The sequence below is a fragment of the Ailuropoda melanoleuca genome, chromosome 1 (assembly GCF_002007445.2).
Source record: "Ailuropoda melanoleuca isolate Jingjing chromosome 1, ASM200744v2, whole genome shotgun sequence".
Classification (NCBI taxonomy): domain Eukaryota; kingdom Metazoa; phylum Chordata; class Mammalia; order Carnivora; family Ursidae; genus Ailuropoda; species Ailuropoda melanoleuca.
In genome coordinates this window covers 189,120,484-189,135,282 of record NC_048218.1, presented here as the reverse complement: position 1 = coordinate 189,135,282, position 14,799 = coordinate 189,120,484, and the positions used below count along the sequence as shown (strand labels likewise).

General features: G+C 50.4%; 2 protein-coding genes across 19 annotated transcripts in view; one reads left to right on the top strand and one right to left on the bottom strand.

The window, feature by feature from the left end:
• The window catches only part of SND1 (staphylococcal nuclease and tudor domain containing 1), a 412,648-nt gene that overhangs the window by 61,196 nt on the left and 336,653 nt on the right, over positions 1 to 14,799 (bottom strand). The window lies entirely within an intron of this gene.
• Positions 678 to 14,799, top strand: part of LRRC4 (leucine rich repeat containing 4) — an 82,215-nt gene continuing 68,093 nt past the window's right edge. For 14 of the 17 annotated variants that reach the window (XR_004628799.1, XR_004628787.1, XM_034671528.1 and 11 more), the window contains exons 1-2: positions 678 to 820; positions 999 to 2,860. Coding sequence is in view for 15 of the 17 variants with exons in the window: in XM_034671528.1 (XP_034527419.1) it covers positions 1,096 to 2,860 (1,765 nt within the window). In the remaining 2 variants the exon portion in view is untranslated. The other 3 variants (XM_034671533.1, XM_034671571.1, XM_011230076.3) reach the window with 3 other exon arrangements.

Below are 14,799 nucleotides of genomic sequence, written 5' to 3'. Positions count from 1 at the left end.
GGGGCTGCGGCCGCCGCCGCCGGACCCGCGCCCGCCCCCGGACTCCCTGAACGGGCCTGCGGTGCGGGCGCGACTCGACCGCTGCGCGCTTCTCCGGCCGGCGGACCTGGTCCCGGCGCTGCGTCCACGCCGCTGACCCTCGGGGGGCTGGACGAACTGCTGCTCCTCGCGCCGGCAGACGGCGGACTGGGAAACTAAGCCCAGTTTTGGTCTTTTTAACCCTTCAGAGAAGAGGCGAGGAAAGAAGGGGGTGTGTGTCTGGGGAGGGCGAAGGAGCCTGGAACACCTCCTCTTAACTCTCGCAGCCCCGCGAGCGAACGACTGCATCAGCTGCCTCCGGCCGGGAGCCGCCGACACAAGGAGAGGGAGCAGCGCAGCAGCAGCCGCGAGCGAGCGAGCGCGGCCTGGGAGGCTTCGGGGCGCCCTCACCCCCGCGGGGTGGCAGCCGCGGGAGCGGGCTGGGGGCGCCGGAGGCACGCTCCGGCGATGAAGCGGCTTCCCCCGTGGCTGGTGCGAGCAGGAGCCAGGGTCCAAGGACAAAGCAGGGAAGCGCTGGTGGCGCCGCTCCTCGGGCTGAGGGGGGGGCATGCACCTGCATAGCCCGCCGGGCCTTGGCTCTTCCCGGCGCGCCTCAACNTTTTTTTTTTTTTTTTTTTTTTTTTTTTTTTTTTCCTCCCCTCCCCACCCCTCCCCCTCTGCCCTCCCCACCCCCTCGACTTCCCCCTTTTGTTAATTAAAACTAAGAAGTAAGAATGGCAACGACGTGGCCGGCTCCTGTGGAGAACGCTTAAGGACACCACGCCAATTCTTTCCTTCCGAGGTAGGTGACAGCGACTCACTGGGTGGGGATGGTTGCCACGGGGGAGAGAAAGTCTCGGCTTTCCGAGGGCTTGCCTTGAGGGGGGCTGCAGCCAGGGGCCACGCTTTAGTTGGGCAAGATTTTGTTTTTCCGGTCTGCTCGGTCTCTCTAATCGCCCCCTCCCCACCTCCTTCTCCAGATGGAAAGAGCTCCTAGCTCATTTAAGCCGGGGTAGGGCTGGTTCTCCTTTCCGAGCCAAAATCCCAGGCGATGGTGAATTATGAACGTGCCACACCATGAAGCTCTTGTGGCAGGTAACTGTGCACCACACCTGGAATGCCGTCCTGCTCCCCGTCGTCTACCTCACGGCGCAAGTGTGGATTCTGTGTGCAGCCATCGCCGCTGCCGCCTCCGCCGGGCCCCAGAACTGCCCATCCGTTTGCTCCTGCAGTAACCAGTTCAGCAAGGTGGTGTGCACCCGCCGGGGCCTCTCCGAGGTCCCTCAGGGGATCCCCTCCAACACCCGGTACCTCAACCTCATGGAAAACAATATCCAGATGATCCAGGCCGACACCTTCCGCCACCTCCACCACCTGGAGGTCCTGCAGCTGGGCAGGAACTCCATCCGGCAGATCGAGGTGGGGGCCTTCAACGGCCTGGCCAGCCTCAACACCCTGGAGCTGTTCGACAACTGGCTGACAGTCATCCCCAGCGGGGCTTTTGAGTACCTGTCCAAGCTGCGAGAGCTCTGGCTTCGCAACAACCCCATAGAAAGCATCCCCTCTTATGCCTTCAACCGGGTGCCCTCCCTCATGCGCCTGGACTTGGGGGAGCTCAAGAAGCTGGAGTATATCTCTGAGGGCGCTTTTGAGGGACTGTTCAACCTCAAGTACCTGAACTTGGGCATGTGCAACATTAAAGATATGCCCAATCTCACCCCTCTGGTGGGGCTGGAGGAACTGGAGATGTCAGGGAACCACTTCCCGGAAATCAGGCCTGGCTCCTTCCACGGCCTAAGCTCCCTCAAGAAGCTGTGGGTCATGAACTCACAGGTCAGCCTGATTGAGCGAAATGCTTTTGATGGGCTGGCCTCGCTTGTGGAACTCAACTTGGCCCACAATAACCTCTCTTCTTTGCCCCATGACCTCTTCACCCCACTGAGGTACCTGGTGGAGTTGCACCTACACCACAATCCTTGGAACTGCGATTGTGACATTCTGTGGCTAGCCTGGTGGCTTCGGGAGTACATACCCACCAATTCTACCTGCTGTGGCCGCTGCCATGCTCCCCTGCACATGCGTGGCCGCTACCTGGTGGAGGTGGACCAGGCCTCCTTCCAGTGCTCTGCCCCCTTCATCATGGATGCACCTCGGGACCTCAATATCTCTGAGGGTCGGATGGCAGAACTTAAGTGTCGGACTCCCCCTATGTCCTCTGTGAAGTGGCTGCTGCCCAATGGGACAGTGCTCAGCCACGCCTCCCGCCACCCAAGGATCTCTGTCCTCAACGACGGCACCTTGAACTTTTCCCATGTGCTGCTCTCAGACACTGGGGTATACACATGCATGGTGACCAATGTGGCAGGTAACTCCAATGCCTCGGCCTACCTCAACGTGAGCACGGCCGAGCTCAACACCTCCAACTACAGCTTCTTCACCACTGTCACAGTGGAGACCACCGAGATCTCACCTGAGGATACAACGCGCAAGTACAAGCCTGTTCCTACTACGTCCACTGGTTATCAGCCGGCATATACCACCTCTACCACGGTGCTCATTCAGACCACCCGTGTGCCCAAGCAGGTACCCGCAACCGACACCAATGATAAGATGCAGACCAGCCTGGATGAAGTCATGAAGACCACCAAGATCATCATTGGCTGCTTTGTGGCAGTGACTCTGCTAGCTGCCGCCATGTTGATTGTCTTCTACAAACTTCGTAAGCGGCACCAGCAGAGGAGTACAGTCACAGCCGCCCGGACAGTTGAGATTATCCAGGTGGATGAAGACATCCCAGCGGCGGCGTCTGCAGCAGCAACAGCAGCTCCATCCGGTGTATCAGGTGAGGGGGCAGTAGTGCTGCCCACAATTCATGACCATATTAACTACAACACCTACAAACCAGCACATGGGGCCCACTGGACAGAAAACAGCCTGGGGAACTCTCTGCACCCCACAGTCACCACAATCTCTGAACCTTATATAATTCAGACCCATACCAAGGACAAGGTACAGGAAACTCAAATATGACTCCCCCTCCCCCAAAAAACTTATAAAATGCAATAGAATGCACATACATAAACACACACACACACACACAAAAGACAGCAACTTTTGTACAGAGTGGGGAGCGACTTTTTCTTGTATATGCTTATATATTAAATCTATGGGCTGGTAAAAGAAACAGATTATATTAAAATTTAAAAACAAAAAGTCAAAACAAAACTATTTTCTAACTTGTAAGTTCTATTTAAAGGGGGAGTGGGGTTCTTGGGAACGCTGTGGGGCAGAAGCCACAAGTCAACTTGCTATGATGCCAGAAGGGATTTCCAATCTAAGGTTGAAACTGCTAAGATAAACTAAAACAACAACAAACATCCCTGAAGAGGTAGGGTTCCGGCTGCTGAGGGGTGGGGGTGGGGGTAGACTGTCATTTTTTAGAAGATGCTTCATAGCATACAGGATTACCCATTTCTATAGACACCTTTCTTAAGCTGAGAGCTGTCTTTGCAAATTTATCTTATTTTAAAAATACAAAAAAAGCACCAAGAATTTGTACTGTGCCAAAATGTTGAGAGGCAATAATTTTTTTCTTCAGAGGCCAAGGGGAAGATAGATCTGTAAATGTATTTTAAACAGGAAAACCACCAAAATTTAAATGACTCCCTAAAGGGGCTCAGTCTTTCCATCTGCCCATGTGCACAAGTCTCCTTGGTTTGTGCACTGGGACACGCGTGTGCCCCGCCTGACAGCGCGCCTCAGGAAGGAGCAGAGAAGGAAGGGAGCTGGCGTAGCTCTCAGTCAAATGCTTTCACATTGCACCAGATTCCTGCAGATGGGTTTAACCCACTCTTTGCAGGGCATGTGTCTATTCAGGGTTTCCCTTAAGAGGGAGGAGGCCCCTGAAGGGGGTGCGGCAACAGAGGGGGTGGGAAGGGAGAGCAGAAGCAGACAGAATGTATTCACAGGAGGCCATAAATTAGCCTTGTGCCATGTCCACCTGTTGTTCCTGGTATCTGACAAATGATTGTAGACAATGATGGCATTTTATGATTTTTTATAAAGGTTTTGTTTGTTTTAAGGTGGAGAAGGAAGAGAGGCTGGGATTGGGGAGCTTGGGGGAGTGGAAGCTTTTCTCATGCTTGTGATTTGGTGACTATTCTAAATGCTGATTCATTAGGGATTATTACAGCTGATGTCAACTGGTTGTGGTGATAGGGTAGGGGCAGAACATGAGTGGAGAGAGAAAAAGGGCATAGGCTCATTTAAAATACAATGAAGCCTTGACTGAACAGGATGGTTCATAAAAAGGATGTGAAATCCACAGTTCAAACAAAAGTGATACACATGCACACGAGAAGTGAGTTCTGCGAGGCGCCCTGTTGAATGCAGCACCATGGGGGGAAGGCTTCCCTCTCCCAGGCCCACCTCAGGAGGAGGTGGAGGAGAAAGGGTGGGCGTGGGTGGTGAAGGCAGAGATCTCTGTTATTCTGGTCCACGTAATGCTGTAACTTCTTTCATTGATTATTTTAGCTTTAAAAAGAAATAAAGGGTTCAGATTTGAAAGGGGTGGGATGGGGGGGTGGGGGGGAATGCCAACAAAAGAACACTGATTGTAATGTGAGAAAAGTGTATTTTTGTATTTTAATAAATATTGTTCAATTTTTAATTCAATGTCCCCAAAGGGTTAAATTGAATAAGATCCTATAGGTTCTTACCAGCATCAACCAAGTCATTTCTATTTAAGGAAAAAAAGGGAAGGGGAGGGGAGAGGTAAGGTGGGAGGGGAAGACAATGTTAAAAATGCTAAAGCTGTCAACAATCTTTCCTTAGCTTAAATAAAAGCACCCCGATTCTAGTGCACCTTCCACAAGCTAAGTGTGTTAGTCCCTGGCTTTGTTGGGGGTAGAACCAAATTCCCGATGCCCTGGAAAAGCAGGGGAAATGGGTCAGCCTCAGCTCCTGGGACCAGGCCAGAAGTTAGATGCCACCTCAGCAGAAGCTGCTGGTCAGGCAGCACCAGCTCTACCCAGGGACCTGGGGGGACCTGGATTTAAGAGGTCTGCAGTAATGTTGTTTGGCTTCAATTTCCCACAGGCAGTGTCCCTTCTGTTCTCTGGGTGCCAAATAGCCAAACATGTCTTGGTAGTGGTGGGTGTCTGTCTCCTGATGCTTCCTGAGTGATGACGTCCAGGGAAGCTGCATGAACTGGGACCCTGCGTCTCTTCAGTGCTTTTATACTAATGCAGGGAATCGGGACTGAGTGGGTGTGATCTCTCTGGCACTGAACGGGGAGAGAGGCAGGCAGCACTTTGCAGCAGTTGGCTAAGAAAGGGCCAATTCTTAATCCCCTGGGTATATATGTGTCATTTCTGGGTATCAGTGTTTGTGGCAGTATGTATGCAAGGTGCACATTTAGAAACTGCCGCTCACATTTCCGGGCTCCATGGAGACATTTCCCTCTGCCTCTCCTTTACCACCCTACCCCCAATACGAGAAAAGTGCAGCAGAGTAAAGGGTGGGACTTGGCCAGGACCAGCTGGAAAAGCAAGAAATTATCCCTTGCCCAGTGCCACAAGATAACTCAGCCTGTTTAGAGCAGCTTTCTGGGACACACTCAGGGGCAACTGCAGAGAAAGTAGCTACTTCAGAAGCAGAGGATGTGGGGCTGATTTCATCATGCCCCTCCTTTTGTGACAGCTATTTGGATAGTTAGGGGTTATACAGTGGTTCTGGAACGATGAAGTGTCTGTGGCTGAACCAGAGATCTGAGGGGAGGTCCCAAGACATTTCTGGGGAAGAGTCCTAAGAACAAATGCATGTGTCCTGGGGGCTGAGCATATTGCCATCTTGGAATCTGAGGGAGAAGTGCTTTCCAGACGGAACCTGAATGGAGGTGGGGGAGACTGAATATGGTTCCTGGGTATAAGTGTCCTTAGAGCTGCAAGGGTAGTTCCTTTCCCTACTGGGTCCACTCCTTGACCTGGGCAGTGTTTCAGCTTTTAGAGCAGCAAACCTCCACTGGCGTAATGTTGGGTATATCCTCCTTTGTAGCAGGCACCTGGGACAGCGTTTCAGAGAGGAGTCCCATGAGCACCGATAGTGCAGCCTTTCATGCTGTGTTGGTGACTCATCCTCAGGCCTGGCGGCCAAGCTATAGGGTTTCTTACCTAAGAACGGGACATGGGTTGGTAGCTCTTCAGGGGAATAGTTGTAGCAACACATGAGAGGGAAAGACTGCTGCTGATTATATGGACTTAGAGTATTTTTTAAGGGCCAATGAAGATCATTTAGTCTAATCCCTTTACACTTTCTGGCCAAGGAAATAGCCCCAGAGAAATGGAAAGATACCTCCAAGGTCACACTGCTGCCAGTGGAAAAGGTGGGACTGAAATCCAGGTCTCTGGACTCCCAAGTCAAATGCGCCTTCCTTACTCAGGCTCTTCTGGGCCTTCAAGAACCTATTTCTTTCCTGGCCAATATGCAGTAAAAATGGGACCTTCCTACAGATTTTGCTGTGTTCTCTTCTTAGAGGTGCTCAATCTCCTTCAGGACTGGTTCTACTGCCGTCCAAGGTTTGACCAGAATTCTGACCACAGGGGCCCCACAGCTGGCCCAAGGGGCACGTGTGCTCACTAAGGAGTTTGCTTCTCAGGACTGCACATAACAGCTTCTGATCCTGAGGTTCAATGGCAGATGGCTGCCAGAGACAGGGTTGTGTAGATAAGGCAGGGTGTTCACAAAGGGAAGGGTAGCTTGGCCTTCTCCCAACCTCAGCCTTGGAAGCTTTGCAGAGTAGAGGAGTGGCAGAGGTCTTAAAGCACCTATCAGAGTATGTTCCCCACAATGGAATGGGTTCTGCTTATTTGGCTCAACAATGAGATTACTGGGTGGGGGGGCTCCTTAACTCCTCTCTTCCACCATACCTACCCTAGCCCTAGCTCTTTAAGTGCCATGCTGTGGCTGCCACTCCCATAATCTGCTCTAGGCCTTTTGTCACTCTTTGGTGTCACGCTGCATCTTATCAAAGAAGAGAGAGTAGACAGGATAATTTCTAAGGCCTAGAGACATTAGCTTTATCATGGCTGTTTAACATGTATTGAGGCCAGCAACTTGCTGGGTAGAACAATGTAGTAGAGAGTCCCTGGCAAAACAATTCCTGTTGTTGGTGGAGAAGAGGTCCAGAGTCCATGCCATTAATGGTGGAGAGCTCTGGCTTCCTTCTGTGGATGGACAGCAGCTAGGAGAGGGCTAAGGGGACCTTACACAGCCCAGACTATATTACCTCAGGGGGCCAGAGCCCACAATTAAGGCCCCACCATTTTACTGCAACAAAGCAGCAGGGGATTAAAATTAGAGAAAAAGAAAGAGAGAGAGAGAGAGAGAACATTTATATCCCCACATATGTCTGATTTTGTCTCTTCTGCTGGTACTCAGCACTCCATGCCACCAGCTAATGCAGGCACTGTTCACGCCATTTCTAAATCCTGCCTCAGCTCAACTGCAAGGCAGCTTTTGCCCCAAAAGCACCTCTCCTGGTCTCCAGCACTTAGAAAGCACCCATTTCCCCTGAGGGGGTGAGAACGCTTTGGGCTGTAGATTAAGGTTGTTTCATCTTCACTTTAAATTAAAATGAAGTAAACTGCTGCTTGGAGCAGGGATAAATGCTTCGGGAACCAGATCAGTGAAACATATTTGCAGAGCAACACATCGGGGTGCTTACAAGTATAGACTTTGGATCCGGTATTCCTGGGTTGAATCTCTGCTCCATCGTTTCCTACCTGTGTGACTTGGGACAAATACTCAGCTTCTTCACATGTAAAATGGACATATTAGTATCTACACCTCACTACTTCATAGGTTGTTGTGCGAATTGAAATTATGTAAATAAAATCACACTCAGAAATGGTAACTGAGTGCTGTACTGCCGGTAGTTATTTGATGATAAACATAAGGATATAGACCAAATGACCGGCCCTCCCTAATCACCACTCTATTCTAGAACCTCATCTGTGCCTATGAATATGCCTATGGAGCTATTCCAGAGAGGAAGGATGCTTATCAGGAAGTCAGGGACAGTGGGACAGCACTATCTACATGAGCCCAGACCCAGTGGGAAAGATGGGTTGTACTTTTGTCCCCAGGAAAACGGTGCCTTGTGCTCTGTTCCCTACTCCAGCTCTCTAGCTGGCGCAAGGCCCCGTGTTTGGTCCAGGTAGATGACCGTTCCTTGCAGTAAGCCAGAGGCAAGGAAAGGTGCGGCTGCTGGTGACGATGCACAAGCTGAGGGCTGGGCGGGGAAACACTTAGCTCAGAAACCTTGGCTCTTTACTGAGAGGATAAACTTCCTAGAGTCTTCCCCACCTCTCCCTGTTTCTCTGTCAGGATGCCTTATGAAGGGCAGGGGAGGAGGGGAGGCTGAGGCACCAGGAGGGAGAAGGCCACACAGAAAGGAGCTATTGGGGCTTCAAAACAAAATTAGAGGGCTTGGAGAAAATACAGGCAGGAAAAAAAAAAAGCACCATCATTTGAGCAAGTGAGAGCAGAACGGAGCTATATGGCAGATACACAGGCTAAGGGTCTGCAATGCAGTTGAGGAGGAAAGCCAGGGAGATTCCTCTGTCCGAGCAAGCAAGAGGCTGGCTGCACTTTTGGTGGGGGAGGACTGTTTAGTGTGAAATTCATGGCATGGAACAGAGGAGAAGAAAAGCAGGGAGATCAACTTTCCAAGAGAAGCCTAAGAGAGAATGCATTTTGATTTCCTAATGAGTGGCTAGAATTAGATTTTAGGATGATCACAGGTTTTATCCTCCAGTACATGCCAGCCCTGCTGTCAGTACTTGGGCCAAACCACCTACCCACAACCGTCCTGTTCTCTATCCTGCAGGCTGTCCCCTGCTTGGGGGAAGCAACCCAGCCCTTAGGACTATAATCTAATCCTGACCCTAACCAGCTCATTCAGGGGTCTGCTCTGAATCTGTTCCCTCACTTCACAGAACAGGGTGGTGCAAGTCACTATTTATCCACAAAAAGAGTATTACTCCAGAGGGAGGGTATTATATAAATTGTGTTTTCCCATAAAAATGGTGATGACTGAGTTCAGTGCACATGGACCCTGGCAGTGAGTCAGAGAGATTAGGCCAAGGCCTGTGGGGGATATCCCTGGGAGAAGCTCTCTTGTCAAAGAGTGTTAGCATTTGAGAGGAGGGCGTCTTCCCTAACTTACCTCATTAGGATTTTTGACCCTCCAGTAGGGAAGCACTGAGCTGAGAGGCTGCCCTAATGCCAGGTGTGGGGACTAGACGGGGAAAAGTAGTACTCAGGTACTTTCATGGTCATTCATTCTGTGCACCCAGGAACAACACTAGAACAGTTACTAAAGTTCTGATTACTAAATACCAAAGGAATAGTCCTTGATCCACTCATTTCTTTAATACCCATCCACCTCCTTACAACCCCACCAATAAGCAGCACCCTCTAATAATCCATCAGGGTATTTCCCTCCATAATGCCCATCTGAGTACAACCATCTGCCATGATAGGACCGAGGACATGTCTGCAAGATCCTTCCATTCTAGAAGACTGACGACTCTCTTCCAACAGTTCTCATGTGGTTTCCTCTTCCAAGGCAAGTCCTTCATCTATATAGTCTCTTAAAGTTCCTTTAAGGTCTCACCTCTGGTTTCCCTCTGTCTGCGCTGGTGCTGATTTAGTCACTAGATAAGTCATTCTACCTGCTCAGTGAGTCAGCAAGGATGACTGAGAAGAGCTTTCACACACTAACTGTTCCCTGTGCAAAGTCTGGCTTCCTGGCCTCTGGCTACTTCTTCTTAGAGTCTTCAAGGCCCTGGCTTCTTCCCTTCATCTACCTACTCATTTGGGTGCGTTAAGACCATTCAGACAGCTTCTCCCACTCAGATTCCGCCCTGTAGGTGAACTGAATGAGTTACGGGCAGCTCTCTGGAGGCAGGTCCCCTCACGGAGAGCACAGCAGTGTTTGCAGGAATGCTCAATGCATCCCTCACAAAAGGCCCAGCACAGGCCCAGAAATGGAGCTGAGGCCTCAGATACTAACAGCCTGTTCCTACAGCCTACCAGCTGCAGTGGTTACAAGTTCTAATCTATTACCATTGCAAGAAGACTTAATTTCTGGACTTAAAGGAAGTCGGATAATACTTTATCCTATTAGCTTTGCCTGTGTGAATTGACAATGGCTTCCTTCTGACATGACAGCATATTCTTCCAATTCATCTCTTTAAGGGGATGAATTGGGAGAGTCTGGAGTAAGAAAGAAGGGAGGGCCAAGGAAGAGACTGCTAAAGGAACCAGCCAAAGAAAAGACAATTTTTTAATTAGAAATGGGGAGGGGGTCTTGGAGATACTTGGCAAGACTGAGATATCTCAAGGCATGTTTGCATTTCATTTGGTTACTCTGATGAGGGAAGTGATTGCACCTACTGGGTGTACTGTGTGCATGTGTGTCAGAAGAAGGTTCTGAAGCCACAGAGAAGTACGAAAACAAGAAGAATGAGGAACTGACCTATTCCGTGCCCTTCCTGTTCCAGTCTGCTGTACCTGCAGGGAAGCTTTCTCTTTCTTAAGCCCCCTCAGCCACATTCCTGTTTGAAGTCTACATCTGCTCTGACCAATGGTATCATGTCAGCTGAGGCCACCTTCACATTATGGGTGTGTTATCAAGGCTGGCCAACCTTGGGATGGCAAGACGCTGACGATAGAATGATGGTTTATAGCTTCAAAATTTAGGGATGTGGAGACAGAGAAGGGAATTTCCAAGTTAATTCAGAAAACTTATTTATGAGGAAAATGAAGGCCAGGGAGACATGCCTTGCTCAGGTGTCACATAGCTGGTGATGCAGAGACCAGATCTCTGGTCTTTGGGTTCTCAACCCAGCACTACTACGAAATACCAGCAGAGCCATGGTGACTGACACATCCAGGGGGTGCCATTTACAGAAACTACAAAGTGATTAGTGTCTCCTGGAGTTGGCAATTTGGTGCAATCCCTTACAGTTTGCTTCCAGGGAGAGGAGCGAGAGAAGGGGAAGACCTTTCACACTGGTACTTTATGGGTGCTTAATGCTCTGACACAGTGCCCACTCATGCCTTTCATTCAAACAGCTAGAGCTGAGAAATCAGGCCACTCTTCCTTTCTCTTCAACTACAAATGTTCCAAGGCATGTGAGTTCTGATGGCAGCCCAGACAGGTAATAAATTAAAAGGAGCATTTGTTGCTTATGCCACCTACCCCCCCCCACCCCGGCCAACAAGAGCATAGGGATCATGTATCCCTGTGCAGGGAAGGCATACAGAAGCTAAATCATGTCAGAGGTCTGTTCAAGGTCAAGATGACCACTGAAGCAGAGAAGTCCGGAGTCCTGCTTCCACATCTTTTGCCTTCCCTGGTATGGTATAAACTAAGGGGACCATTGCAGGGAAAGCTCAGACAGCCCTGGTTGACTCTGGGGCCTTCTCTGAAACATGGCCTAGGAAGCTAATAAATGTCTCCTCTTCCCAACCACCTCAACAAATCCTCTCTTGGGAAATGGAGTGGTCCTGGCTATAATTTTATCACACACATTTAATTAGAATCTGTCTCCTTCATGATGGTTTCAAGCCAAGTCCCAACAGAAACATTCTAAAAGAACAGCCGCTTTCGACCAAGGATCTTTTAACCAAGTTAATTTAGCAGAAATTTGCCATCTTGGATGGGATAGCGTTACCTCTCTTTTTGACTTCAAGGCTGGGAAGAGAAGGGAGGTGGAGAACGCAGAGAAATAAAGAGGAGGGCGGGGGCTTCCAGCAAATGAGTTTTCATCTATTAAGGAGTGGTAATTTCTGCTAGCTCCCCTAGAGACTGGTCCCCCTCCAATAATGGCCTGACTCTAATGATTCCCACTCCTAAGCAACAGCCTGTGTTCTGCTGGTGTTGAGACAAACTGTGCCAGAGAAATTCCCTTTCTCTCAGAGGTGCTGCTATCATTACGCAGGAGAGATTCGCCAGCCAGGAAGACGTGCTCTTGGTGGGGAGCGAAGATAACGAGAAAGAATGCTCTTCTCCAGCGGGCATGGTACTGCTGACCTAGGATATAAAAGGCTGAGCAGGAGACTAGAGGTCAGTGAGAAGATGAAATGGGCAGGCACTCTGACAAGAGGGAGAAGACAAGAGAAAGGGAAAGCTTAGGTGCCTCCTGGGGAGTGATGAGCTCCATGCAAGATAAGCACTGGCTGGCTGAAGGCAGGGGGAGGGCTCCGGGGTGTGGACTGTGGGTGTGAGTGTGGGCTGAGCTCGGACACAATGGACAAAAACTGACGAGCATCTGAGATGTGAAACATGGTGATAAGTTCACTGGGATCAATTTCGGGCCCCTAAATATGGATCTTTTCCAGGGCAGAAGTATAGGAATGTGGGCCCACACTGAAACTGGGGTGATAGCTATTACTGAGGCTGTGGTGTCAGCTGAAGGAGTGGGGTCCTCCCATTCTGCCCTCTCTCTTGTTATACACTGAAATCAGTGGGGGGAAGCTAACACTGCGGCTCTAGTTTTTGCTGAGGCTACTGCCAGGAGATCTTGAGTAGGGGGTGGGAGTCCCCTTATTTTGCCCCTGGTGGCTTCCTTGTGATGGAGACGGAATGCTTCCAGAGGCTGCCTTGCCAGATGTGCCAGCAGGCAGCCCGGCCAGAGAGCCTGTAGTGCAGACAGATGCCCTGAGTCGGATTCAGGACGGCGAGACCCTTTATGGTACTGCGGCTCGGTTCTGGGGCAGTGCCAGAGCGGCAGGGTAATGTTCCTCAGCCAGATTCATTTCCCCCCAAACCTCTCCAAATATGTGGGCCATGGAGGGAAGCAAATTTAATTAAATTACTATGTCATGGGCTGCCCTTCCTGGGCAAGGGCTAAAAATGGGCTCACGCTGACATGCAGGCCCATTTGTGTACACAGAGCATGCATTTCTTTGTGCCTGGGCCGTCAGCAGCTGGATGGGGCTGGCAGCACCCGGTGCTGGCTCCAGTGAGCTGGCCCCTCTGCTGCAGCAAGGCAGAGTCAACGATAAGCCAACCCAGGCCCCATATGGCTCTGATGACCTTTTCCTTTCTGCTTAAAAGATGACTGAGCGGCACTCCCCCTCCCTACCTCAGTTCACTTCTTCTCAAACGCCTCTTCTGATGACACCCGGGACTTTCCCGTAAGGCGGCGCCCTGTGCTGAGCTGGGGAAGGAGGAATGAAGCTGCAGAGAGGTGTGACTCAGAGTAGGGCATGGGCAGGGTTTGTTTAGCTTGGCAGGAGATAGAGGGGTCTCCCTGGTGATTCTCCAGAGAGCTACTGCAGCAGTTCCTCACTGGCAACTTCGTGTTGCACAGAGAACCATTTTCAGGTGCCAGAGGAAAGCAGCAAAGCTGTCTTTCCCCCATCCCTGCATGAACGCCATGGTGGATACAGAGCCTGACCATCACATGGAGGCAAGGAAGTTCAGCAGCAACTAGATTCATTTAATATGTGGAAATCAACAAGCCAAATAAATGCTGGCTGTGCTGTACATGTCAACCCCACGAGGTCATTCCATTTTGTTTCTGGTCTGGAAGGGGAGGCCTCACTACTCCAGTTTACAAAATACTACAAGGGTAAAGACTTTGCCCCTGAGTAGCGCTGCTGCTGCTGGACCTAGGGCTTCCCTCTGCTGGTACGAAATGGCCTGAGGTGGAGCCAGATGTGTGTGGAGCAGGAGACACTAACAGCCTGGTAATGGGGTTGTCCATTTGGAATTAAGACCCTGGGAATGTGAGCTGGGGAATCTTTCCCCACTCGTCCCGAGAGAACAGAGCCATCGCTCATGTCTAAAACTTTAGCGAATGTAACACCTGGAGCCTGAGACAATAGGAAACATCTGGGCACTCAGTAGTTATTCTCACGCACCCTCTCAGGTCCAGGGCATCCTGGCATCGAGCACACCCTCAGGTGATGCGAGCAGCGCAGGCAGCTCTGGGAGCTGAGGCAGGCTTACAGGCAGGCAGTGCCACAGTGAGTATGAGGGCAGAAGCTGGGGGGCAGAACCTCCCGATCCCAATCTCCAAGCCTCTGAAGGTGCTCTTAGGGGCCTGGTGGGATGGGGAAGGCAGCATCCCCCCTCTGGAGCTCTTCTGTCCTCTTGACCTGTGCCAAGCAGCTCCAGGGCTATTCTCCTTCATATAATTGGGAATGGGGCTGGCAGTGTATCTGCCACAGGTTTTTGGCTGTAATACTCTAAGAGTTAAGGCAAATACTATCAATTTGGGTCCTTGGGACCCAACTCGAGAACCTGGACTGTGCCCGTTGAGTCACTCTCAGCCCAGCAGTTTTAACTGACTAGAATTTGTAGCTCAAAAACAAAAGCAGGCAAGTCATTAAAATGTGGTCAAAGGAGAAAACAATGGATCCAAAAAAGTATGTTTCCTAATTAAGAGGTTAAGCAACAATTGTAGCAGGAAGAGAGAGCAGCATATAATGCTAGAAGGGAGCCCGGGAGGGCAGGACCAGTCATGAAGAACAGGAAATTGATCAGCTTGGTGATCTTGGTGATCTGTGGCTTCAGAGAAACAAAAAACTCCTGGGTATGGGCTATGCCCAAGGATCTTTCTTCCTTACCTGCCAAGTGGGACAGAAGAGAGTAGATCCCATCCCTAGGTTGTAGAAGCCATGACATTTGGAGTGGAATAGGTCTTTTTTTTTTTTTTAAAGATTTTATTTATTTATTTGACAGAGACAGCCAGCGAGAGAGGAAGC